The 25,097-nt window shown below is 41.3% G+C and overlaps 1 protein-coding gene across 5 annotated transcripts in view; it reads right to left on the bottom strand.

Annotated features, from left to right (window-relative positions):
* Nucleotides 1-25,097, bottom strand: part of slc2a9l2 (solute carrier family 2 member 9, like 2) — a 99,912-nt gene that overhangs the window by 71,568 nt on the left and 3,247 nt on the right. For 3 of the 5 annotated variants that reach the window (XM_085159118.1, XM_085159119.1, XM_085159117.1), the window contains exons 2-6: nt 23,524-23,603; nt 20,847-20,948; nt 14,919-15,079; nt 11,470-11,594; nt 10,112-10,257 (exon numbers count right to left, since the gene is read on the bottom strand). In XM_085159118.1, the coding sequence (XP_085015244.1) occupies nt 10,112-10,257; nt 11,470-11,594; nt 14,919-15,079; nt 20,847-20,948; nt 23,524-23,586 (597 nt within the window). In that variant the 5' untranslated portion in view covers nt 23,587-23,603. The remainder of the gene's footprint in view (nt 1-10,111; nt 10,258-11,469; nt 11,595-14,918; nt 15,080-20,846; nt 20,949-23,523; nt 23,604-25,097) is intronic. The other 2 variants (XM_085159121.1, XM_085159120.1) reach the window with 1 other exon arrangement.

The raw sequence follows: 25,097 nt of genomic DNA, 5'->3' as shown, positions 1-25,097 counted from the left end.
TTACATTGACATTTAAACGCTGGTGGTTAATTCTCACTTTAATGCCACATAGTCGCCAAGGTCACACACAGACGTGAGAGGCACAAAGAAATTTCGGTGTAGACAACCCAAAATGTGATGTCCACATATGTGGACACCAGGTCCTAGGAGATTAAAGACCACATATATGGCTAAAAGCAGACATTAGATTCCTAAGCAGGCATCAGCTTCACCTTTTATCACATTTACGAAACAGAACCTCTCAACATTATATGCACACAAAGTTTAAGGAATCTGTGTCTACGGTCTTAAGATGTTTCAGTCTTTCTGTCCTATACAATTAGGTTTTCTCCAAATAAATTTGAATGGACTAATTTGCACCTTATGGGAAGCATAGTGGTGCCACATTTAGCACTGTTGCTTCACAGCATAAAGATCCTGGGTTCAAATCCACCATCTGTCTGTGTGAAGTTTGCATATTTGCCCTCTCTCTGCGTGGGTTCATTCCAGGTTCTAAATTGCTCATAGGTGTGAATGTGAGTCTGAATGGTTGTCGCTCTCTTTTTTTTTTTTTTTTTTCTTTTTTTTTTTTTTTTTCGCCTGTCCCATTTGGTTCTTTAGCCATCAGAATTGTTGTCTGAAGACCAACAAGGATACCCAATGGATTTATTTTGCCAAATGGATCATCATGGCATTGCCGTATTGGTCCATTTGATCGACCTTTGTTTTTATTATTTATTTTATTTTCAGTTGTTACAGACGGGACAGACATGAGTGAGGGATAGGAAAGGGAGAAAGAAAGAGGAAGGAAAAGAAAAACAGAAGGGGAGAGGGACAGTGAGAAAGGGGGGAAGAAAAAATATCTCCGGGATCACCTGTTGAGAGAAAAAGAATAGAAAACAAGCAAAAAAAACAAAACAAAGCAACATACTATACACAACACCATCGCATTAATCTAGCTAAGTGTAAACAGCAGTAAATACTAAATATTGAATGTTGTTGTGCAGCACGCAGGACAGACAGCGCACAATGTGCTTTGAAGTAGCAGCCAAGAAAGGTGTGATTTAAGTCTACGAACAGTGAACACCCATGTGCACACCTGTGTGGATCGGCGCGCTTGTATTCAAATGGTTTCCCCATGTAATGGTCTGCTAGAGGATGTAGAGAGCCATAGCCCCGTCCCCCAGGGCATGAAGCAGGCATGGAGGAGATCCAGGCCCCAGACATCCAGAGGCCCCAGAGTGCAAGAGCCCAAGGAGGACCACCGGAGGGGCATCCGTGCCACCTTCATGGGAAGGGCTGAGGATCCCCAGACGAGGGGTCACCCAGTAGCCACCGGGCAGGAGCTAGAGGGGGCTGCACCGGCGTGCCCACCGGCTCCGCCGGCAGCCAGCTGTGCCAGAGTGAACCGAGCCGCAGGCACAGAGGCCGGAGGCCCGAGGGCCCCCCGCGCCCCGGAAGAGGCCCGACCGAGCAGCAGGCGCCAGGCCCCGCCAAGTAGCCACCGGGAGTGAGCCGGTACATACCCGAGCGCCCAGCCCCGGACACCAAGAACCAACAATGCACCGACCCCTGAGGGCATCAGTCACCGGCAGGGAGTGTGGTGAGGGGAGATAGGCCTCCACACTTTGGAGGGCCTTGGAGTTCCCAGAGAGGTGGAGTCTAAGACCCGACCTGACATATAGACACAGACAAACAGGCACACACAGACACAGACATGCATTCCCACCCTCATGCACACATATACAAACACTCAGCACTCGCCCAACATAGGAATAAACGTAAATGGACATGTACACACAATCACACTCCCCAAACATACTCTATACCCCGGGTCCAGGTATCCTCACCCCCAGAGATGGAAACGGCACCCAGACCCAAGAGATATTACCCTTCCCTCCGGGGTGGAGGCAAGCAGACCGCCCCAGGCTCCGCAGCAGCAGGGAGGCCAATCGGACAGCCAGCATCTCTTCCCAGCCCCCCCGCCCCGATGGCTAGCAGAGAACGGGGGTGTGTTAAGACCCCATACCTCCCTCCTCCCGCTCAAGTGTAGTGTTGCTGCGTGTTGCTCTAAAGTGTATTTAAAACAAGGGAGAGCATGGTGCTGCTGCCAGAGAGCAGCAGGTGTTAGCACGGCCCCTCCCGAGAACCCTCAATGTCTACATGGATTTAAAATTGAGAGGTGGGCACCGGCGCCAGAGGTAGGTTTGAATACACAGACCGTCTACTGGACGCCGTTAACGTACCCACCCTCAAGGCCCTATATATATATATATGTGTGTGTGTTATGAGAGTGTAAGTAATGTGGATGTCTAAGTTGTGAGATAAAATTGAGGCACAGGTGGCCAGAAGAGGACAGAGGGGGGGGGAATGTCTCCCCTGCACCCTGGTGACACACCTGCACCCCAAAGCCCTACCTGTGTGGGTGGGTGTGGTGGAGCGGGAAGAGGGAGGCAGCCGGGGATGGGGAGGAAAAGAAGGGAGGGGAGGGTGTCCCTCCCTAGGGCCAGCTCCCCCGCTGACCCCAATATGCACCCCCGTCCTCCGGTATCCACCAAGGCAAGGGAGCCCAGGCCCATCCAGACCGGGGCCTACGGCAGCAGCACCGCCAAGCCCCACAGGACCCGGGGCAGCCCACCCCACCCCACCGCAGAGGAAACTGTACCCACCCCAACATTCAATCATCTCCCAGACTACACAAGACACAGACACCCAGGTTAAGTTTATTCTCCACCTCTCCTATGTCTCTCCCCCACCTGCAGAGTGGACTCCTGCAAAGATGGAACAACCTCCCTGCCGGTTCAAGAGCCCCCCGGTTAGGCCGATGCACAAGAGGCCCCCTGCGCCAGGGCTGAGCCCCCGTGCACCCACCCGCCCACAACCCCGGCGACACACCGACGAGGACCGAAGCCCCCAAGGCCCAGCCAGAGCCCCAGCACGGAGGCGAAGCACCCCCGAACCCCAAACCCCCACGCCCGCCCCGGATCCACTCAGGGGCAGCCAGGCCACCAGGCCAGTAACCTACGTCCGCCAGCACAGACCATCCTCCAGCCCCGCTGCACGCGGCCACGAGGAGAACAACCTCTGAGAGCGACCAGAGCCACTAACCAGGTTATGAACACAACCCCCAGGTTAAGCCCTCCAGGGATAACGTCTCTAGGGGTCCTCCAGGTGCCCTAAGCCCATCCCAACCTCCACATCAACCACAATAGCCAAGGCGGGACCAAACCACGACCCCCTACTCCCGCTAGGTGATGGAGCCGATCAAAGGAGCCCAGAGGGATTGATCTAATGTGGTGGCAGAGGCTATATCGGGACTAATGTGATCTATTAGATAGTTTCTATATTGGCTAGAATTAAGATTATTTTTATTTTTCCAGTTCATGAGGACCGTTTTCTTGGCGATGCATAGGGCAATAAAAACCATGTGGACTGTATTAATTTCTGTAGTGACATCATCCAAATTTCCCAACAAGCATACTAAAGGGGAGGTTGGAATTTTACATTTCAGACACTTTGATAAGTCCTCACATATCTCGTGCCAAAACTTCTGCACTGGTGGACAGAACCAAAGAGCGTGGATGTAACTGTCTGGTGTATTGCCTTGACAGTGTGAGCAGTTGTTGGCAGATGTAAAGCCCATCTTAAACATTCGATGACCTGTATAGTGCACTCTATGCAGTATTTTGTATTGTATTAATTGCAGATTGGGATTTTTAATCAATTTAAAGGTTTTTAAGCAAATCTGAGACCAGACGTTTTGGTCTAAGCTGACTGATAAATCTGCTTCCCACTTTGCAATAGGAAGGGATATTGATTCGTATATTTTAGATAATAGTTTGGGGGATTTAAGAGTAAGAAATTGAACCACACTTGGTGGTGTTTGTAATTCAACTTGACTGAGGTTAAATTTCTTTTTTACTATGGATTTAATTTGTTGATATTCTAAAAATCTTTTCTTGTTGATCCCATATTGTGTAACTAGTCTGTCAAATGGAATAAATTCTGTTCCCTCTAATATATGTTCTAAGTATTTAATTCCTTTACAACTCCATTCTGGGAAATTAATCATATTTTTGTTTTGTAATATGTCAGGGTTATTCCAGATAGGTGTACGTTTGCATGGGATTAATGAAGACTCCGTTATTTTTAGAAACTCCCACCATGCTGTCAGAGAAAAGCTGATGTTGATGCTTTTAAAGCATTCATGTCTTTTGATGTTTGAGCTAATAAATGGTAGGTCTGAAATCTCTAGATCATTGCATAATGCCTGTTCAACATCTAGCCAGGGCTCATCTAAGAGGGTACATTTTAACCATTCTGAGATGAACTGAAGCCTGTTGGCTAAGAAGTATTGGTGAAAATTAGGCAGATCTAATCCTCCTCTATCCTTGGTTCTTTGTAGCGTTTTTAAGCTGATGCGCGGGGGTTTATCTTTCCAAAGGAATTTAGAAATATGTGAATCCAGAGATCTGAACCAATCTTGTGATGGTTTGTTAGGGATCATTAAAAATAAGTAATTTATTTTTGGCAAGATCATCATTTTTATAGTGGCGACCCTTCCCATGAGTGATATGGGTAGAGATTTCCATCTAGTCAGATCGCCTTCTACTTTCTTTAGAAGTGGGATGTGGTTTAATTTAGTTAAGTCTGAAAGCTTAGGAGAAACATTAATACCTAAATATTTAATATTTCCAGATTGTAGTGGGGCAGAAGATGAATTATGGAAGGAGCAGTTAATGGGAAGAACTGTAGATTTTGGCCAGTTAATTGAATAATCTGAAACTCTTGAAAACCAGTTTATTAGAGTAATTACCTCAGAGAGGTTGAATTGTGAGTTCTGCAGAAAAAGCAACACATCATCCGCATAGAGACTGATTTTATGTTCTACGTTATTACATTTTATGCCCTTAATTGTTGTAGCCTGTCTAAGTGCTGCTGCTAGAGGTTCGATAAAAATTGCAAAAAGTGAAGGGGAGAGTGGGCATCCCTGTCTGGTGCCTCTCAGGAGACAAAAGCTGGAGGATGTCTGGTCATTTGTTCTGATACGAGCTGTTGGGGAATTGTATAATATTCTTATCCAATTTATGAAAGAGTTTCCAAAACCAAATTTGTGTAAAGTTGCAAATAAAAATTTCCAGTTAACTCTGTCAAATGCTTTTTCTGCATCTAGAGATAATATTATGGTTTCAATGTTTTTATTGTATGAGTAGTCTATTAAATTAAGTAATCTACGAGTGTTTGTTGAGGAGTGCCGACCTTTTATGAAACCAGTTTGGTCAGGATGAATTAAGAGGGGGGTTATTTTCTCTAATCTCTTTGAGAGAGCTTTGCAGATTATTTTAAGGTCTACATTTATAAGGGATATTGGACGATAACTTGAGGGAAATAAAGGGTCTTTTCCTGGTTTTAGCAGGAGACTAATGTTAGCAGAATTCATATTTGGTGGTAGTCTGCCATTTTTCTTGATTTCCTGCAACATTCCATGGAATACTGGTGCCAAAATTGTCCAGAATTCTTTGTAGAATTCTGCAGGAAAGCCGTCTGGACCTGGAGCTTTATTAATGGGCATACTTATCAGGGCTTCCTGGAGTTCACCTGGCGTCAGTGGCGAATCCAGTGCCATTGCTTGACTGTCTAGTAATTTTGGAAGAGTTACGTTGTCAAGAAACAAATCAATTTCATTTTTAGACGGGTTTATTTGTGGTGAATATAAAGTTTCATAGAAATCCCTAAAAATCTTGTTTATTCTTCCAGGGTCATATATTGTGTTCCCTGATAAATCTTTAGTAGCACATATAGTTGTTTTTTCTTTATTTATTTTTAACTGGTTTGCTAGAAATCGACCTGGTTTGTTACTGTGTTCAAAATTCTGCAAGCGAAGTCTTTGTACAAGGAATTGTGTTTTTCTATTAATAATTTCATTTAATTCTAGTTTTGTTTTGCATATTTTGTTCATTATTTCTTGATCTTGGTGGAACGCGTAGGCTTCTTCTAAGGATTTGATGGTTTTTTCTAATTCCTGAATATTTTTGTTTTCTTCTTTCTTTTTGTGTGATGAGAAAGAAATTATTTTACCTCTCATCACAGCTTTTCCTGCTTCCCATAGAACAGAAGCAGATGTTCCGGGAGTGTCATTAAAGTCTAAATATGAAGTCCATTCCTTTTTAAAATATTTAATAAAGTCTTCATCTTTAAGTAGTGATGTGTTAAATCTCCAGTTTTTACTTGGCGTAGTATTATTCTTGTGTATTAGTGTTAAAGATACAGGAGCATGATCGCTGACAGCTATAGGGTGAATCTCAGTGTCTGAAATGTCACTCAGCAGTGAGCTGCTGACCAAAAAATAATCCAGACGAGAGTAGGAGTGATGAACATGTGAGAAGAAAGTATATTCCTTACTGTTGGGGTGAAGGGAGCGCCATGCATCGCAAAGGCCATAGTCGCTCATATACTGTTTGATTATATTTGTGGATTGCCAATTGCGCTGAGTTCCTGTTGTGTTGAGCCTATCCATTTCTTCATTTAGTCCAAGGTTGAGGTCGCCTCCAAGAATGAGTGTGCAATCAAGGTGTTCAGAGAGTGCACTAAAAAATCCGTGGAAGAATGAGGGTTCATCAACATTTGGACCATATATACTTACAATACATAGTTTTTTGTTCAATATTGATAGTTTAATAATTAGAAATCTACCCTCTGGATCTATAACTGTATCGAGTACTGTAAAATTAACATTTTTATGTATTAAGATTGCTACTCCTCTTTGTCTAGAATTATAACAAGCTGCAAACACAGACATCCAGAGGCCCCAGAGTGCAAGAGCCCAAGGAGGACCACCGGAGGGGCATCCGTGCCACCTTCATGGGAAGGGCTGAGGATCCCCAGACGAGGGGTCACCCAGTAGCCACCAGGCAGGAGCTAGAGAGCTCTGTGTTAGCCCTGCAACACACTGGCAACCTGTCCAGTTTTCAGTTTTATTTGTCATATGCAAGTTAGCACAGGGTCAACATTGCAATGAAATGTATTTAGTCCAGGGTGTCCAGGGTGTAATGTGTCTCTCATCCTTTGTTAGTTGGGATAGTCTCCTTGCTACATGCAGTTATAGAGAATTTTGTTTTTGCTTTCAACATTGAAATACTAGAAACTAGGGCTGTTCGATATAACGATATATATCGGATGACGATATAAAAACGTCTGTCGTTTCATTTTACACTATTGTTTGTTTTGTGGTGTCGCAAAATAAACTGTTTACGGCAATATTTTTTCACCGTTTTGATGGTCACTGTAGTGGCTATATTAATTTATTAAAGTTCTCTCTTTCTCTTATATTTAATATAACCACACTATGGACGGACAAGCGCTTGTTTTTATGCTAACGACAACGACGGTAACACCATCGTGTGTCCGCTTGTTTATGTTCCACATAAACCTTTCACAATAAAGCTCAAGATCCTGTTGAGACTTTTCAAAATAAACTGAATCACATGAAAGAGCAGATTATTTACGGATGAGAAGTTAAAAAAGAGCCGCCAGGTGCTAAAAAATAAACCTTAGACTCAAACGTTAGAACAGGCTTTTCCCCGCAGCACGCCGTGTAATAAATACTCACAAAGAAAACGGCGGCTGTTACAACTTATGTCTAAAAATTTATCGTTTCATGCATCGGTTAAAACACTCGACTCCAGCTACATGACGCGCAGCTGGAAACACTTCACGCAAGTCGAGCTGCCCGAGATTCACAGAATTTACAGAAAATGTTACATTTTTGTGATTTATATTGTTATCGGGATGACAGAATTCTTATATCGGGATATGAGATTTTGGTCATATCGCACAGACCTACTAGAAACTCCCCAGCAGCCAGGTTGTCTGGGTGCATTTGATCTTGGCATTGTCCAGTCCGGATGGAAAAGATTAGACTCTTTCACTGTCTTTACCAAAGTTTAAACTGATGTGCTGGTTCCTCTCATTGTGTGAACTAAACATGTCGAATATGAACAAAATATGAACAATTTGTGAGCTATCGGTGATAAAATAATTTTTTTTACTACTCATTAACTACTGTATTTTTTCAAAGTGTTTTTTCTAGTTAATATTGATAGGTTTATGTTGTAAGTCAGACATATAGTGGAACCTGTCAGGCAGGCGAGAGGAAACAAACAGGATCCAAGAAACAAAAGAATGAGCTGACAGCGAGCCTATAGTACAGCTGATGCAAAAGATACAAAAAATAACAAAAACCACAACATGAGGTACATGAAAATCCAAAGAGAATAAATTGGGCTGCACACACACACATACACTTTGACAAAAAGGTGAAAGCAATTAACAACAGGTGAAAACAATCAGGGAATCAGAGGAGGACAGGAAGGAAGCAAACCTGACAGTAGACATGAAAGAAAACTACGCTTCAAAGCAAAACAGGAAACAACCAAAGGAAACTAGCAAACAACAACACAAAAACTTAAGATGTCAGAGACTAGGCAACACAGAGGGACAGAGGCATAAATGCAGAAATAAGGTACAATAAGACACAAGCTGAGGAAACTACTAATACTACTATTAAATATAACAACACACCGAAAAGAAGACAAAACAGAACATGTAACTGGTTACCACATTAAAAATAAGAAATAAAATCTTATCTTATCAATAATGTGAGAACTAAGTCTCACATTAGAATAATGTATAATAAATAAGTCAAAATCTAAAAATTCAGCTAAGAACAAAACACAAAATGTAAACCAAGACTGGAACCAGTTCAACCAGTGACAACTCTCACAATAGGTGAATAGTACTTTATCTAATGCATCACCAAAGTCATGACAGGTTCACATTTTACTTAAAGTGCCAATTTATATGACGTTTAGCATAATTTATTGATTCAGATTCCTCACTCACTCACTCACACTGGCTTTGGGCTTGCTGAAACGCTTTTAAATGCAGTTTGTTTATGACAGTGACTTGAGAGCAAACTTTATTACAGACATCCACAGTCAACAGACCTTCTCCACAGAAAATATACTGAAAACTGGGAGTGATGTGGTGGTTATGTTTAGCCCACTTTTCATTTACTAAACTCAAATTTCTTGTCTTGATTTAAAATTTCTCCAGCCTCAAAACCATTCTTACAGAAAACAACACGACATATACAGCACACTTTCAAAATGTAATCGTTCATAGCCAGTGTTGGGGAGTAACGGAATACATGTACCGCCGTTACGTATTTAAAATACAAAATATGAGTAACTGTATTCCGTTACAGTTACCGTTTAAAAAGGTGGTATTTAGAATATGGTTACTTTGTTGAAATAAATGGATTACACGGCGGTACTTCCCTGTTTCATATAGTGGCGGGTCAGGCCTGTTTGGGTTTTGTTTGACAGCTATGTTCTGTTGTTCCAGGTGGCAGCGTTACGGTTGCCATGGTTACAGGGTGCCGCTCTCTCTCTGCGTGTTTCTTGGGTGAGAGAGGCCTTTTTGTTGTTGTTGTGCTAAGCTAATAGGCAGAATGCTACAGGTATAGAATGTAGCATCATAGGCTGTGTAGTCCGTGCTGCAGGGAGAATGGACTGCCATACACGTTATGTGTCTGTGAGCGAGGGAGGGAGAAAAAGGAAAAGTACGAGTTGTCATCGAGCAAAAACGGGAGCTGGAAGCATGTAAATATAATAATAACCACTGCAGCCAAGAAGAGTGCCTGACAAGCCCAGTTGTAAGTAAGCTATTAAGACTCGACTGTACACCGTGTTCGTGTTTTCCTCCGAAACAATAAGTTCCGTTGGAGCAGCCTTTCAACGCCTCTCTCTGTCTCTCGCTAGCAAAGTTGACCCAGACAACAAAGTAAAGCTAGTTTTTGGCTACGAGCCCGACACAGAACCCGACGTATTAGCCAGAGGTCCCTTTACTATGGTTCGGAGCCGCGGACCTTCAGTAACATGAATAAATCACAGCAATAGTTGTAAACAGCATGATAAATAGTCCAAAGTATTCAGAATACGTTACTCTCATTGAGTAACATAACGGAATACGTTACAGAATACATTTTGGGGCATGTATTCTGTATTCTGTAATGGAATACATTTTAAAAGTAACCTTCCCAACACTGTTCATAGCCTCCTAAACCACTAACCTGACCCAGCAGCTCAGGCATCCCCAGCACTTGCCCAGTGAACACTCCTAAGCAGATTAGAATGGAGTTGAACTGGCCAATCATACCTCTGAAGTGTTTTGGGGAAATTTCTCCCAGGTACATGGGGAGAGCACTGAGAGCAATACCTGTCAGAAAGAAACAAGCAAACAATATATTAAAACCTATTAAAAACAATATATTCGTGTCTATGTAGACACTCCTCTCATCAGTATGTATTGACATAGTAGAGGAATATGCATTCACGTATCTTATCTAGGATCTGTAAGCATCAGCTGTCTTTAAAAGCATTGGGGGTGTTTTTATCAGTATCGAAGTCTGTTTTGTTTTACCACATAAATGTAAGTGCAGACACACCAACAGCTCCACTGCACTGACACACATTGAACATCAAGTCACATTTCACAGTTGGCTGTCTTGAACTGTGGGGCACAGTCATGGGTACTAGTATTGATGGTCTGTGCATCAGAAACGGTCTACACTGAAGAACAAGTTATTACTTAAATTAATTTCCACGCACTACAAATTGTAAACAAGTTATCATATGCTTCTGTAAATGTGTGTATTATTTTTAAAGGTAGCTACTATTTCTCCATTGTGGTATAACCAAGCTACTGTTAAAACCAAAACTGAGTTGCATTTTATGAGGTAGCACTTTTTTAGCACATGTGAAATCAATGATCATTGAATTTAAAACGCACAATGGCTTCTTCAGTTCATCACCAGATGGGAAGTCCCGGGTATTTGACCTCTAATAGTGCTATCACCTTGGATGTGCTCTTTGAATGGCCATCACTGAGTGGAGGTCGTGGCCTATGACACCATTTATCTGCAACATAGTCTTGAGATACCTTTCCAGACGACTCTACCCACACTCACACATTGAGTCAAGTCATCTTAATGACTCATATGATTCAGGATGGGGGAACATCTCACACCAATTCACACCTGATGCAGGTGATTCGCACGATTGACACCAAGAAGCACATCTTAGCTGATGTGACCCCAGGGACTGAAAGGACTACAGCGTGGGTGACCTGCAGCCCAGGAACCAGAAGTAAGCCTCCAGTCTGAGAGCAAAGTGCTCTATTAGGATAATATGGTACTATCAAGTCTATGAGGTATATTAACGTCTCAAATAAACATCTCGAATAAACAGGACCCCTGTTTATTCGAGATTCGAGATGGTCAACCAGATTAAACTTAAAAATATCATCATAATTTACATGATTAACTGAATGAATATTTTCTTTGTACTCCCTTACACTACAGCATTATGCTCTATATTGAATGTTCTACACTGTCTGATGAGTGGGAAATTATAAAAGCATATTTCTTACCAGAATCCACCCCCATAATGAGTCGTCCAAGGATGAGCATCTCAAAAGATCTTGACATTTCACCCAGAGACAGAAGCACAGCAGCTATTACAGCAAAGCTGTTATTCAGCAGCAAGGTCCCCTTTCTAAAGTCAGTAAGAAAAATACATGAACGAAAATGTAAAAATTAACAAAATGTAACTCATTAAATTCAATTTCTATAGTGCTTCACCTGGGATGAAAAGAAATTCACCTAACAAAAAGCTAGCGGAGCAAGAACTATCAGAGATAGGTGAGTTTTAAAAAGCTAACATCATGGAATAGCTGAATAACTTTTTATAGTTTCAAAGGAACACATTTGAGGCCATCACAACAGAAAAATCAGTTCTGTAATGGAGGTTTCTTACACTACGCTCAATCTGAAACTATTTCATTATTGCTAGTTGCTAGTATTCTATAAAAAATTAACCCAAGCTCCCAGAAGCACCAAATCAGTGGGAACTGTTCCTCTTCTTGACAACTAACAGTCAGTTCTCAATCACTTATTACATAACAGAATTTAGTGCAGCCTCTAGCCATGCAGTTCAAGAGGACACGATTACACCAGGTCGCATCAGCTGTCACAACTGACCCCCGTTTCAAAGAGCATCTGTCTGTCCTGCCTGCTGAACCTCTTCTGTTGTCCAACTGTTCTGGTTTCCAGCCTTTGTCTTGACCCGATCTCTTCTTTGGTCTTCCCGCCTGTTCCCTGCTGTATCTTAACCATTAGCCTCTAGCATGGCCCTGATGGAGCTCCACTTTCACAGCAGGTCCTGCCTCCTGGAGTAGTCTCTCTTTAATCCCCCATCTGCATCATCTGGGTAGCACTGGTGGCAAGGCAGATAAACAGGCCACCCAACATCTCTGGTTCCCTTGTTCTCCAGCATCGGGCCATTTGCGTGTGATCTCCAGCTCATCTGCTTACTTTTACTCTTTGGATTCTACCTCCCTACCAGCCCTTGTTGACCAAGTTGCTTTTTTTCTTCAGCATGCCTGTCTGCTGTGTGTGTGCATTCAGGTCTTGTTTGAACTGTACTTTTTTTTTTCCAATGTCAGGGGTCAAAGAAAAATGTTTTCTTCCTATTGATTTTTGCCATCTTTGTAGTGAGATGCTTAACAACGCCACTGAGACTCTCAGAGCAGCACATTTCGTAAGTTATAGCATTTGCACTCAGTATTTCAACATCAGTCACACAACACCAGCAGCATGATAATCAGCCGTGTTTTTCTTTCGGAGACGAAGGCTTTTCTCTCTTGCTGTGTCTAAATCTACATTTAAATCTAAAATTTAAATACACTCATTTGTGTAGTAGTGCAGTCGACCACAAATGTTTATTAATCTCTTTTCATGTCTGTGGTGAAATGTCCACACACCTCTATTGATTTTTTTTTTTAACTAAACCTACCTCGGCTTCCCTGGCATACTTTGAAGTGTGTTTCATTTCGATTGCTCCATGAGTCCTCATTAGTTAACATATATATTCAACTCTTGTCCCTGACATCTGAATTTCAACCTTTCCGAAACTCTGTGTAAAACTTCCAGCTGACCCACATGTCTAGCAGGGAATGTGGAGGGAAAATGAATTATACGCTTCAGCCTAATTAATACAGTGAGGATCGCAACCTGAGAAATCCAAGGTGAGCCTCAAGGGTATCTTAATTGTCTGAAATGACTCTGAGTAAAAGCTTCAAAAGTCTCTCTGTGACACTCTTGTCATTAGTGGATAACAGATTCTTTAGAAGACGTATCATTTCATAGCCCTGAGGTGATTTTGTTAGCGCCTGAACGTGTCCCTTGAGGATAGTAGGACATGTGGCTCTGCAGTCCAACATGTAGGTGAGCAAGACTTAAACCTAAATGCATCACGCTGGCTGTGAGATTGGATCTCATCATGCAGTATATAGGCTGTCAAACCAGTGCAAGTCAGTAAAGACCAATACCTTTTATGTCCTTGGAGTCAGTGCACTGACAGTCTTTTATGTCTTAAATCCATTACAAAACATACTGGTACTTGATCATTGTAAATGGAGGCTAAAGACAACAGTGAGATTGCTACAGAGTAGATTTAAAATTATTCATTATAGTACTTAAAGGAACTGGTTGTCTAACGGAGCCTTGTACAGCAAGGGAGACACGAGGAACAAAAATAACACTTGTACACTTTAAGGGTCTGTGTTTGTATTTAACATCACTTTTATTTAGTCACAGCTGGAGAGGTGAGGTTGACATTGGAATTTTAATGTGCCTGTGGGCGGAGTCTGTCTGCTTCATCCTTTACACACCCGGACCTGATCATTTAAAGGCTGGATGTTATCTCAGTTCCTTGCAATGTAATCCTCACTACAATAGTGAAGATAGGGCCAACTCTGTCACCTGTGATTAGCGCTTTTGTTCGCCAGCTAACCGTGAGTGTCTCTGCTCCTTTCAGCTGCCAGCCTCGTGCACAAGTGAATCATCTGTCTCTCTGGGATTCTTAAATGTTCCGACTTGTGAAAACCTCCAACCACACTTCAGCCTGCTTTAGCTTGGAAACTCAAAAGCCTGTAGAGAAAAGGACTCACCCACCCATTCTCCAACAGTCATGTTTGCCCACCACAGAAACCTCGCCCCATAGGCAGCTCCCGGGGATAAATCCACCTCTAACTCAAATAAGATGGTTCTAATCCCTACAATCAAGTGCTCAAAACGCCCCCTACATTTAAGCCATCGCTGACTCTGTCTCTCCTCATCCACAGAGCCCAGCCCGGCAGCTTCCATCACTTTAGATTTGTTTATTAACTTTGTTGTAAATAAACTGTGAATAAACAAAATATTCATAAAGCATTCATAATAATAATATTACCAGTGTCATTTAAATTTAACCTGCAATCATAAATCATTGTGTGTTGTTTACCTTAAACTGAGCCCTACAAATCTTTTGGAAGTAAGTCCTCTGTCATGTTGCTTTGTCAAGAGTAAAGCTCCATACACTGATTAGCCACAGTGTTAAAACCACAATGATTTTGTTGGATCATTTTGTTAAATTACATCATACTGAGAAGCCAACAGTTCGTGCACAAACAAGGTCATTTACCACCTGCCTAACCACTGTTCCAGATCAAGTGGTTAGTGGTTTCTTTTTTCCCTTGCTAACAGCAGCACACCACACTCCAAAAATTCCCCTTTCTTGTGTTTGTGCAGCACAGTGTTATCCTGCGGTCCCTCGATTTCAATCCGACCAAGCATTTGTGGGATTCACCAGAACAAGCTCGATCCAGAGAGACCCCTCCCCACAACAAAGGAAGCCAGAGGATCTACAGTGTTGTTCATATTCATTGATAACACAATCGTTTGCACCAAACTGACTGCTGTTCGCCATTCCCTGATGAGTGAAGGATATAAAAGCAATCTTCTTACCAACGATATTGTAAGCACATAACAGTGTTCTCACCTGCCCAGTACTTTGATGATTAACGTGGCAGACAGGGCTCCAAAAAGGCCTCCAATAGAAAATATGGACACTGTGACGGACCAGAGGAGGGTCACCGTCTCCGCTGAAATAGGCTCCCCATATCTCTCAATCCATGTCTTATTGTAGAAAGTTTTAATGTACTGCATTACAAAAGGAACAAAAAGAGATGTTTTAAATGTGTTATTCATATGGATAAATGGTGAAAAAAACAAAAAACATTGATATTTAAAAAGTTAAACCTAGAAACCCCCAACACATGTTTACTGAATATCATGTGTATCATGAGTGTGTTTTTACATTTCCAATCTGACTTTATGACCTAAACTTTGCCTGAAGAAAAGGACTAGCAGGAAATGATTGTTAAATGATATGACATTTTGTTTTAATACCAGTAATAATATTGGTAAGATTTTATATCTGGTCTGCACAATATGCAAATAAATTAATTTCAGTAGACTTAATGCAGGCACGTCATTAGCCCTGGGCGGCCCTGGATGTTTATTGAATAGTTCCAGATTTCATAAAAAAATTGTTTATTCTTTGCATCTGTATTCAGGATTGTCACATGTGAAACACTCTTATCTCTGACCTACCTGCCCTAATGCAATCTAAAATGTGTTAATGTGTTCATATACGTGATTGATTGACTCCTTGTATCCAATAAAATTAATAAATGACATGTAAAACAATCATCACATCAAAAGTTTGAGATTTGGATAGTTTGACTGGAGCATCACGATAGCATTATTTTTACAAAAAGGACAAAAGAGAGAACAAGAGCAGAGGCACCAAACTTACATGTCAACATACAGACTTGCATATAACTGCTTGATCAGCATCATAGTTTTAATCCAACTGCTTAAAGTTAAAGTGAAAAACTCAAATTGCACTGATTGCTTATTTCAGTATCATCCTGTCAAAGCAACATTAAAGCATCTGACTTCAACCTTTAAGTAGCAGACAGTGTCTGACGTTTTATATAACTTTACTTTAAAAAATAGCAAATAGCTTAATACCAACAAACTGAGTGACTTCATTAAGAAGTTGAAGCACAATGAGTCAGTGAATGCGTCGCATTAAATTATTGGCACTTGTATCAACCCACGAGAATTCTAAAGTGTCTTCATCGAGCGTGAAGACGTCGGTTGCATAGAAAGCAAAGAAAGGGGCCTTGTAGTGTTTTGATCTTTCATTTAAGAACTGCGACTCTGTTGAATTCCTGTTAAACCAAAGCTGAAGCCCTCCCTGTCTTCAGCACTGTCAGGAAGGGCAGTGGTCACACAGTTGCTGTCATTGCTTGCTTTGGCTTAGGAGCCACTCATTGTAAACATCACGTATCACGAGCATGATTGCTGGCTTTGCTTAACTTAAGACTGAAAAATGACCTTTGATGTCACTTCAAATTTGCTGAAAACAATTCTATCGCTAGGGGAAAAAAAGGGGGGGGTTACAGGTTACACCAGTTTCTACAGGGCTTTCATCACCCTTATCGCTACTTTTACTGAAGATCAGCCAAGTCACGTGCTATAGATAAATAATTACCAAAGATATGACTTCACATCATCATCACATCACTCCCTGCAAACATCCACCGAATTCAGTTATTCATGTGTTGAACAGTTATTTCTCACCAGCATCACAGCCACAAAACACAATCGATATTTTTAGATTTTGTACCATGGCAACATCTGTTTGACACGGCTATATAATATTTTACGCTCACTGGTTTTCTATCAGAGTGAAGCCGTTCATGAGTCGATCTGTTGTTATGTTGTCTCGGTTAATGTCAAGCTGTCGTAAGAAATGTTTGCATAAATAATGATTAAGACTCCTTCATTTTTATAACAGGTCTTGTGTCGAGGGGAGATTAATGCCATGCCACTATCATGCACATTAATTCAAAGATGTTACTGGTGCACCCAGTTAACTCCAAGAAAATGTCTTTGTGAAGATTTCTTTAGCACGGTAAATTTGATGTCTACAGAAAATGAAGGTAGTTATACATTATTAATGGGTAAATTCCCATCATCCTGACATTGTCTGGAAGTGGAATGAAGAGTAGCAAATAGTTTTTTGCCCCTACTTTGATGCTTCTCCTCTAAGATGAGTAGAGGTTTGTGGTCTACTTGCATATCTAATGTCTGATACCTCAATAGCTCGACCTATTAGAGTTCAATGGAAATGAATTTTTAATACTTCATATAATATTCCTTTGCCCACATTTGAAGATGGCTCGCTGCTGGGGGTGGCCCTGCTGTGCGTGGAGAAAGCTGAATGTTCATTTATAGGTTTTTGTGCCGCGTGTAGAAATGATTGTGGCTTTAGTGAACTATTAAAGAGATCGACTCGGTCTTTTTTGAAATGTAGTGAGAACTCTGTCTGTAATATTCCTTCTGTTGTGTTATCCTCATTCAACTTGACGTTTTTGTTGGTTTATTCTGTTCGGCTTTTGTAAAGACAGCAGGAGAAGTGGTGAGCCCTACTGAGGTGGAGGAGAGCCGGCGCTGCATAAATGATCAGCTAGTGCTTCTGGTGGGCAGATTCTATAAAGGGGAGTAAACAAAAAAGCAATGGCTCAACAACAACGTAAACTGGAGCATTAGCTGCAAAATACAGATTAAACAGTAGGTGGGACTTTTAAGTTTGCTAAGCCAAGCAGAAAACAAAATATCCAGGCAACAGATTTTGGGGTTGTGCAGAGTGGAACTGTGTGCAAAGAAGATCTGGAAGGTTCATTTTTGTTTGCTTGTTTTTTTAATTACTTCTCAATTTTCTTTTATTATTATTTGTTGTTAAGTGTATTTTACACCCCACTAATTCCATGCAGTAATCAGTAGGTCACTTGAAAATGAGAACATGGGAGAAGGGAGCCAGAGATCGACAGACGGATTGGGGCTGCAGCTGCAGTGATGCGGACGCTGCACCGGTCCGTCGTGTTGAAGAGGGAGCTGAGTGTAAAAGTGAAGCTCTCAATTTACCGGTCGATCTACGTCCCTACCCTCACCTATGGCCACGAGCTGTGGGTAGTGACCAAAAGAACGAGATTGCGGATACAAGCGGCGGAAATGAGCTTCCTCCGAAGGGTGGCCATCCGGGAGGGGCTCAGAGTAGAACCGCTGCTGCTCCACATCGAAAGGAGCCAGCTGAGGTGGTTCGGGCATCTGACAAGGATGCCTCCTGGGCACCTCCTGGGTGAGGTGTTCCGGGCATGTCCCACCGGGAGGAGGCCCCGGGGCAGACCCAGGACACGCTGGAGAGATTATATCTCTCGGCTGGCCTGGGAACGCCTTGGTGTTCCCCCGGATAAGCTGGAGGAGGTGGCTGGGGAGAGGGAGGTCTGGGCCTCTTTGCTTAGGCTGCTGCCCCTGCGACCCGGCCTCGGATAAAGCAGATGAAGATGGTTGGATGGATGGAAAATAAAATCATCACATTTCTGAACAAATTGTTAAAAAGGAAAGCCTTAATAGTATGTAGGCTGTGTTTTGTTGAGTTCTACCAAGTATAGAGAAGTGAACGATTTGAAACATTAGGATTGAAGCCCCTAAGGTGCAAATAAAACCAGCCTGTTATAAAGTCTCACACAGCCTAAACCCAGGGTGGACATAATGTTTTTAATGAAAGCAAAGAAATTTCAGTTATAGCCTGCCACTAAGAAATTTGGAGGATATGTGGAAGATCATGCATGTACAGCATTTAAAGAATAATCCACTTGGATAGTAGCATAGCAGGTCCTAGAGAACATAATAACATGATGTCCTTGACAAGAAAACAACATTTCAAAACTTTACATTCTGAAATAAAAAATAGTGGGAAAATTATTGTCATTGTTTAGACAAAGAATGCATTGTTCATAATCTGTGCTATACTCCTCTTATTTATGAGAGGTACTGTGACAAAATATCCAGGCTCTTGGTAAACGTACAACTACCACCCCCTATATATTGTTTTCAAGCTTGTTTGGAGGATTCATAATGTACTGAAGGCATCATATGAATCTGTTCTGTTAAAATCTTCCCATATAAGGTCAATCATCTATTTTCAAATTTATTTTAAAATATGGACACGGTTAAGAGCAGTATCAAAATGTGAAATTACACTGAACTGTCAGAAAGTACACTGTAAAACATAATATTATGCTTAATTTAAAATATAAAGTTGTCACGGCTGGGGCAGCAGTCGTGTGGAGGTGAGAAGGAGGATCCAAATAGCAGCCAGTGGTGGAGGTGCAAGTGAGATTTATTTACGGTGAGTAATAACCAAGAAGCGGGCAGAACCGAAACATGAACCTAAACTGGGAAAACTAACACAAAAGGAGGACACGGGGCGAGGAGCAGAGAGACGCGGTGAAACACGGAATAATGCTGAGTACACAGAAGATTCAAAGAGAAACACAGACGACGCGACGAGGAGCACAGGCAGACACGCAGTATAAATACACACCAGGTAATTAGGAGATGAGAGACAGGAGGGCAACACACCTGGGAGAAATCAGAGCCGACGGGACAGGGGAAACATAAACTGAACACACTCACATGAGACGGGGACCTTCAGAATAAGACAGGAAACTCACAGACACAGAGAACTAGACGAGACACTGAACTTACACAGATTCACACGCAGACAGTGTGACACCATAGACAGACAGAACACAGACGTGGGACCAGGGCAGGCACAGAACAGAACCCTAACAAATGGCAAATAATAACAGAATACATACCCAGACTAACAAAAGCACAAAGAAACACAAAACACTGAGTCGGCAGACTCAGGACCATGACAAAAGTAGACTGAAATCAGTTTTTATCAGCTTTCTAAACTACAGCTCCTTAATCTAAGCTTGGGAATTGTACTGCAATGAAAAATAAAATCATTTTAACATCTCACCTTTTTGTTTTGTGTTCAAGAAGCAACATGAGATGTGTGAGGATGAGAGGACACAGCTCACAGTGAACCAGCAGCAAAGTAATATAAAAAGAGCTTTCTGTAATCATTTAATGTAAGCTTACAAGAACATTGGCTGCACATGTTGTATTTTTTGGATACACATTACTTTGCAAAAGCAACCCCTCATTTCTTTATATTTTTTGCTGGAAAATTTGAAATAGTTGTAGTACTGAAAAATACATTGAAACACATTATATAATGCAAAAATATAATGTCCATACATTTCATACAACAAGCTAGAAAGTCAGTATTTGGTATGACCACCTTTACTGCTTCAATGCTGTTGAGGTTCAAGCTAAGAAGACTCGTGACTCATTGTATTGCTCTGTGTATTTTTCTATCCAAGTGTGCTTTTAGTGCATTGGCAGTGTGTTTGGGATCGATGTCGTACTGAAAAATGAAGCTGCTGCCAGTCAAATGCTTTCCAGATGATACTGCATTATGGATCAACTTTTTCATCAGACCTGTTGCCACTGATTTTCAGTCCTGTCCAAAATGTAATGTACAGTATATTTAATATAAGTATATGTATTTGGTCTGGAGGTTTAGGCTCCCCTGTTCTCAGCTGCCCAAACAAATTGTGAAATCATTAATCTGGCAGGACATTCCCCTGGGACTGTCCTGCAATCACATGGAAATAATACCTATATATAAAAAGTATACCTAAAGGTATTATGTATCGGTATAATACCTGTAAATGGTCACTGTACTGGGGATAATCCTGACTACAACAGTGTCTATGAGTCTGATATACTGTGTTCATTTTGAATAATTTCTTCTTAATGGGGGGGGGGGGGGGGGGGGTCTCTGTATCTGTCAATTGTACCTTTATTAGAACCTGGTTTTAGCACTGCCATTCAATATTTATGGATGAGTACTAAAAGTTTAATTACCACACAAAGAATACGTACAAAATCACTTGTGGTTCCCTGCAAAAAGGCTGAGAACAAGTGTTTGACTCACCAGAGCAGGAGCGTTGACCACAGAGAGGTTGTAGCCATAAAGGAAAGATGAGCCCAGGGAGCCAAAGAAGGCGGCACACAACAGGCAGGCTGTAAGTGACTGCTAATGAGAGAGCACACATGAACACATTATGCTAGTCATGCAGTCCTTTCCACATTGGTGTTGATCAATACCAAGGGCAGATCCAGTCAAGGGAATTCAACCCTGGGTGAGTTGTGTAACTCTGGGCATCAATGCTAAGAAAACAGCTTCTTAAATCCATGCTTTGTTTTTATTTTGTCAATTGTTTCATTTTAGTCAACACTGTGTGAAATATATTTCTCATGACAACTGAATGTATTATTACTGAAAAAGACAAAGGAGATTGGGAATAGGAAATAAACCATATCAAGGCTAAAACTGTGATGACCTGAAAGAAGCTCATTAAACACTTCAATACAAAAGAGAAGGATAGAAATTCAAAAAATGCAATAAAGGGGTTAAAATCATAAAGGTTTGCCCTCAGGGTAGCACATGATGAAAGGAGATAACATCATTAAATTGAAACCATTTTCCATCAGGAGAAGAAACTTGATTAGCAGATTGTATTGCATACTTACTTTATGAGTATCCTCTTGGCAAGGTGCTACGCTCTCCATCAGAAGGTTGTGCAAAATATTAAGTAAACGAGTTATAGAAGACCATGAGTTTCTATCGTGTATAGGTTTACGGGAGAGAAAGGGTTAAATAATGACCTCTAGAAGTTACACAATGTGTGTCAATCACTGTGTTCAACTTGAATATTTCATTCACCAAGATCCAGTGTGTGATTTAAGTGCACATTTTGTAAGTGTAATTAATTTGTTTTATAGCAACAAACATATTTTAAAACATCATACAGCATTAAGTGAAGGATGATAAGCTTTTCTATGAAGTACCAACCTTGGACCAATAGGCTGCAAAGACGAGCCAAAAAACTGAATGCACAGTATTGTTATCAAGTCCATGAGGATAAGATGCAGTAGAGCTATGAGGAGCCAGTGATTAAAGCTAAAGAAAATGAGTAGTAGACTGTAGATAAAGCTTTAGGAGGAGGAACGGAAGGAAAAGTAGTGATTCCAGCTCATAATGATAAGCTAAAGGGGTGGGGTGTGGGGAGAGGGGAGGGGAGGGGAAGGGAAGGAAAGGATATTCTGGATAGCATTTGAAATTGCATTTGATCCACAATGCTATCTGAGAAAATGAAGTCAAAGTAAAGGAAACCACATCACAGTTAAAGGAGATGAAGCTGAAACAGAATACATAAGGCTACTGCGAGCCTTGAATACGCATGTATAAGTCATCCTTATATATTTTTAATAAAGAGTAAAATCTCAAGCAATCGCCTAAAAACCCAGGGAGCAGTGCCATATAGGGGAAATTGATATCTCATATTTTTAAAGGTTAAAAACTCACTGATAGTAGCATCTTTCCCACAGTCCCTTAAAAAATATGTCCCAGTGACGCTGAGAGTTGTTTTCACGTGTCTTTCCATGCATTTCCTTTGTTTGGTAATGGATTCTCTAGAGCCCCTTAAAGCTTAATCTTGCAAACTTTGAAACAGACATGTGTGCGTGAGGGAGTTGGACTAACAATGGAGCGGATGAGTTACTTCCAGGTACTTACAGCCTAAACTATGTTCTCAATCAGGGGCTCAGTGTGACAATCACTTTGTAGCATCTGTGAAGAGTTGGGCGCAAATTCCAACAAGACTTTTTTTTTCTTTTCATAAATACAACAATACACAAATGACAAAGTTTCCCCAAGTGGCTTTGAGACCTATACAGCATTTGACATCCACTGTCCTCAGTAACAAGCAAACACACAAATGTGTGCGATTTGAGTACTTGTCAGAAAATTAACACCCAGCAAAACATAAAAGAAAAGGACCAATTAAATTCTGTTTATCCTAGAGCACATTTCCATCCATCCAGTGTCTTCTGTTTATCCAATTAAGGCTCTCAGCTGTCATAGGGTGAAAAGCGGGGAACACCCTAGAAAGACTGCCAGTCCATTGAAGAGCTAACACAAAGACAAGAACCATTCACACTCACATCAACACCTATGGACAATTTAGAACTGCCAATGAACCTAATCCAATGTGGACTGTGGGAGGAAGCCAGAGTACCCACGGAGAACCCACATATGCACAATGAGAATATGCAGACTCCCTCAAAGCTCACACAAATCTATGCATTTTAGACATAACACTGTTTCTGCAGAAGTGGACTGGCCAAAAAAATAAAAGTAATGAAATATGCAGATCCACTGACAGACTTTATTGCAACATAATTTTAGTTTTTATCTGAACAAGGTTACCACTAAAGCTGATGTCATTTTAGATCAAAAAGTGGGGCTCTAAGTTTCAGCAGCAGGTTTTAGGGGGAAAAGCTGGAAATGTGTGTGTTTCAATTACAAAGGTCGTGTACATATTTACTGAGGTGCAGTATCTTCACAGCTATGTAATGTCCACGGATAACATAACGGGTTAATGTATGACATAGCAGCCAAATAACAGGGAAACCAGAGGTATATATAGTACTATTAGGACAGGACTGTTCCTCCATAAAGCAAAGACATGATTGTCTACATTATAACATTTTTCATGCCAGAACAACACAAAGAAGTACGTAAGAATCAGTGCCTTAATCTGACTAACCTTCTTTTCAGAGTTGTTAGTGCTGTCGTCTTGGTCAATCTGATCATCCTTTTGTTTGTCCATGTTCACGTGTCAGCGACCTTAAATGAGAAGGCCATGTTATATCACGTGAGATACGTTGTCTATATGGAAAGGAGACGGGACACATTTCACAATGAGGATGAGGAGGAACCGAAAACTAAGTGAAACGTGCTGAAAAAGAAAATGACCTCTTTGCACGGACATGCAGAACATCTTTGCAAGCCAGAAAGCAAACTGGCTTCCTGGCTTGCAAAAGTGTGAAATGTTACCCCAGCTTGAAGTTTTGAGGGGATTTTACCCAGTTGCTCAACAACAGGGGAATACTGGTCTTGATTTAAAGTACACTTTAATGTCGTTTTCTACTGCTAGACCAGCTGACTGATCAAAGACTCAGTCTGCCACCTAGTGGTTATTAGAACAGCAGCACGCAATCACTGGGCAGTGGAAAACTGGTAGGGTTAAATAAAAAAATTACAGGAAGTTTTATCCACCACAGGTTACAGGGTGGTGAGAGGGGAAGAAAGAGAATTGTACTTTTTATGAAGCTTTTTTGGGATTCTGAACAAACCAAATACAAAATCAGAAAGAAGTAATTCATGCAGTACTGATAGGAGTTGATATTGTATAGCACTCCTCTCTGACTTCAAGGTTAATTACATTTTGCATTCAGACAGTTTCTGAAAAGTAAATTAGTCTCTGACTGGATGCAAATGAAAGCCAGCAGGACCCTGAGTCACAGGGAGCCAGATCAAAACCCACAGCTGTGGATTGAATTCTTAAGAAGACGTGTGACAAATCAGATTGTTCTTGTTTTACCTTCCTAATTTTACGCAAAGGATCACTGCAACTTTTTAATTAAATCGGCTGTTTGATCAGGAGGTCGAATTAGTGATCTGGAAGCTATAAAGTAATAAATGTGATTAATTTTATTGCCAGCCTGAGTGGATGATTTATGTTATACGGTGTATTTCTTCAACAATAAATGGCTGCGAAGGCTAACGCTTGAAAGTTTCATCAGGCATAAGACAAAATTCATGAGGTGACTATATCTGCAATGGGAAATGTGCTCGTTCAAGCATCAAACGAGTCCGCCTTGTTTCAGAAGACGTTTTTAGTTGGTTGAAACAGTTTATACAAGGACTTCAAACTGTTTGCTTTTTAATGAAGTTCTGCACTGTTGGAAGCCACCCAGCAGATAACGAGCAAAAACATATCCACATAGTGACCCTTAGCAGTGTGACTGTTAGGGTGTTAGTCTGAGATTCTACACCATAACTCTCAATTAGTGCAGTGCTGTAGGTGAAACACGCCTCATCAAAGCAAAATCTTTCTCCGGCTTATAAAACCCAGACCCCATGTAGTCTTGAAAAGTGGCTTTCAAAGATATGCACCTTGCTCCACGATTTTTGTATGTGGTACATCCTATACCCAGATAAAAACAACTGTTGTCGATAAATAAAGTTATGCTGTCTTATATATAACAGAAAAGTGACTAAAAAGCCACTTTCTTTGCACAATAACACACTGCAATGTAGCAATCTAGCAAAGATTGT

The sequence above is a fragment of the Neolamprologus multifasciatus genome, chromosome 5, assembly GCF_963576455.1.
Source record: "Neolamprologus multifasciatus chromosome 5, fNeoMul1.2, whole genome shotgun sequence".
Taxonomy (NCBI): Eukaryota; Metazoa; Chordata; class Actinopteri; order Cichliformes; family Cichlidae; genus Neolamprologus; species Neolamprologus multifasciatus.
This window is presented reverse-complemented; position numbering and strand designations above follow the sequence as displayed.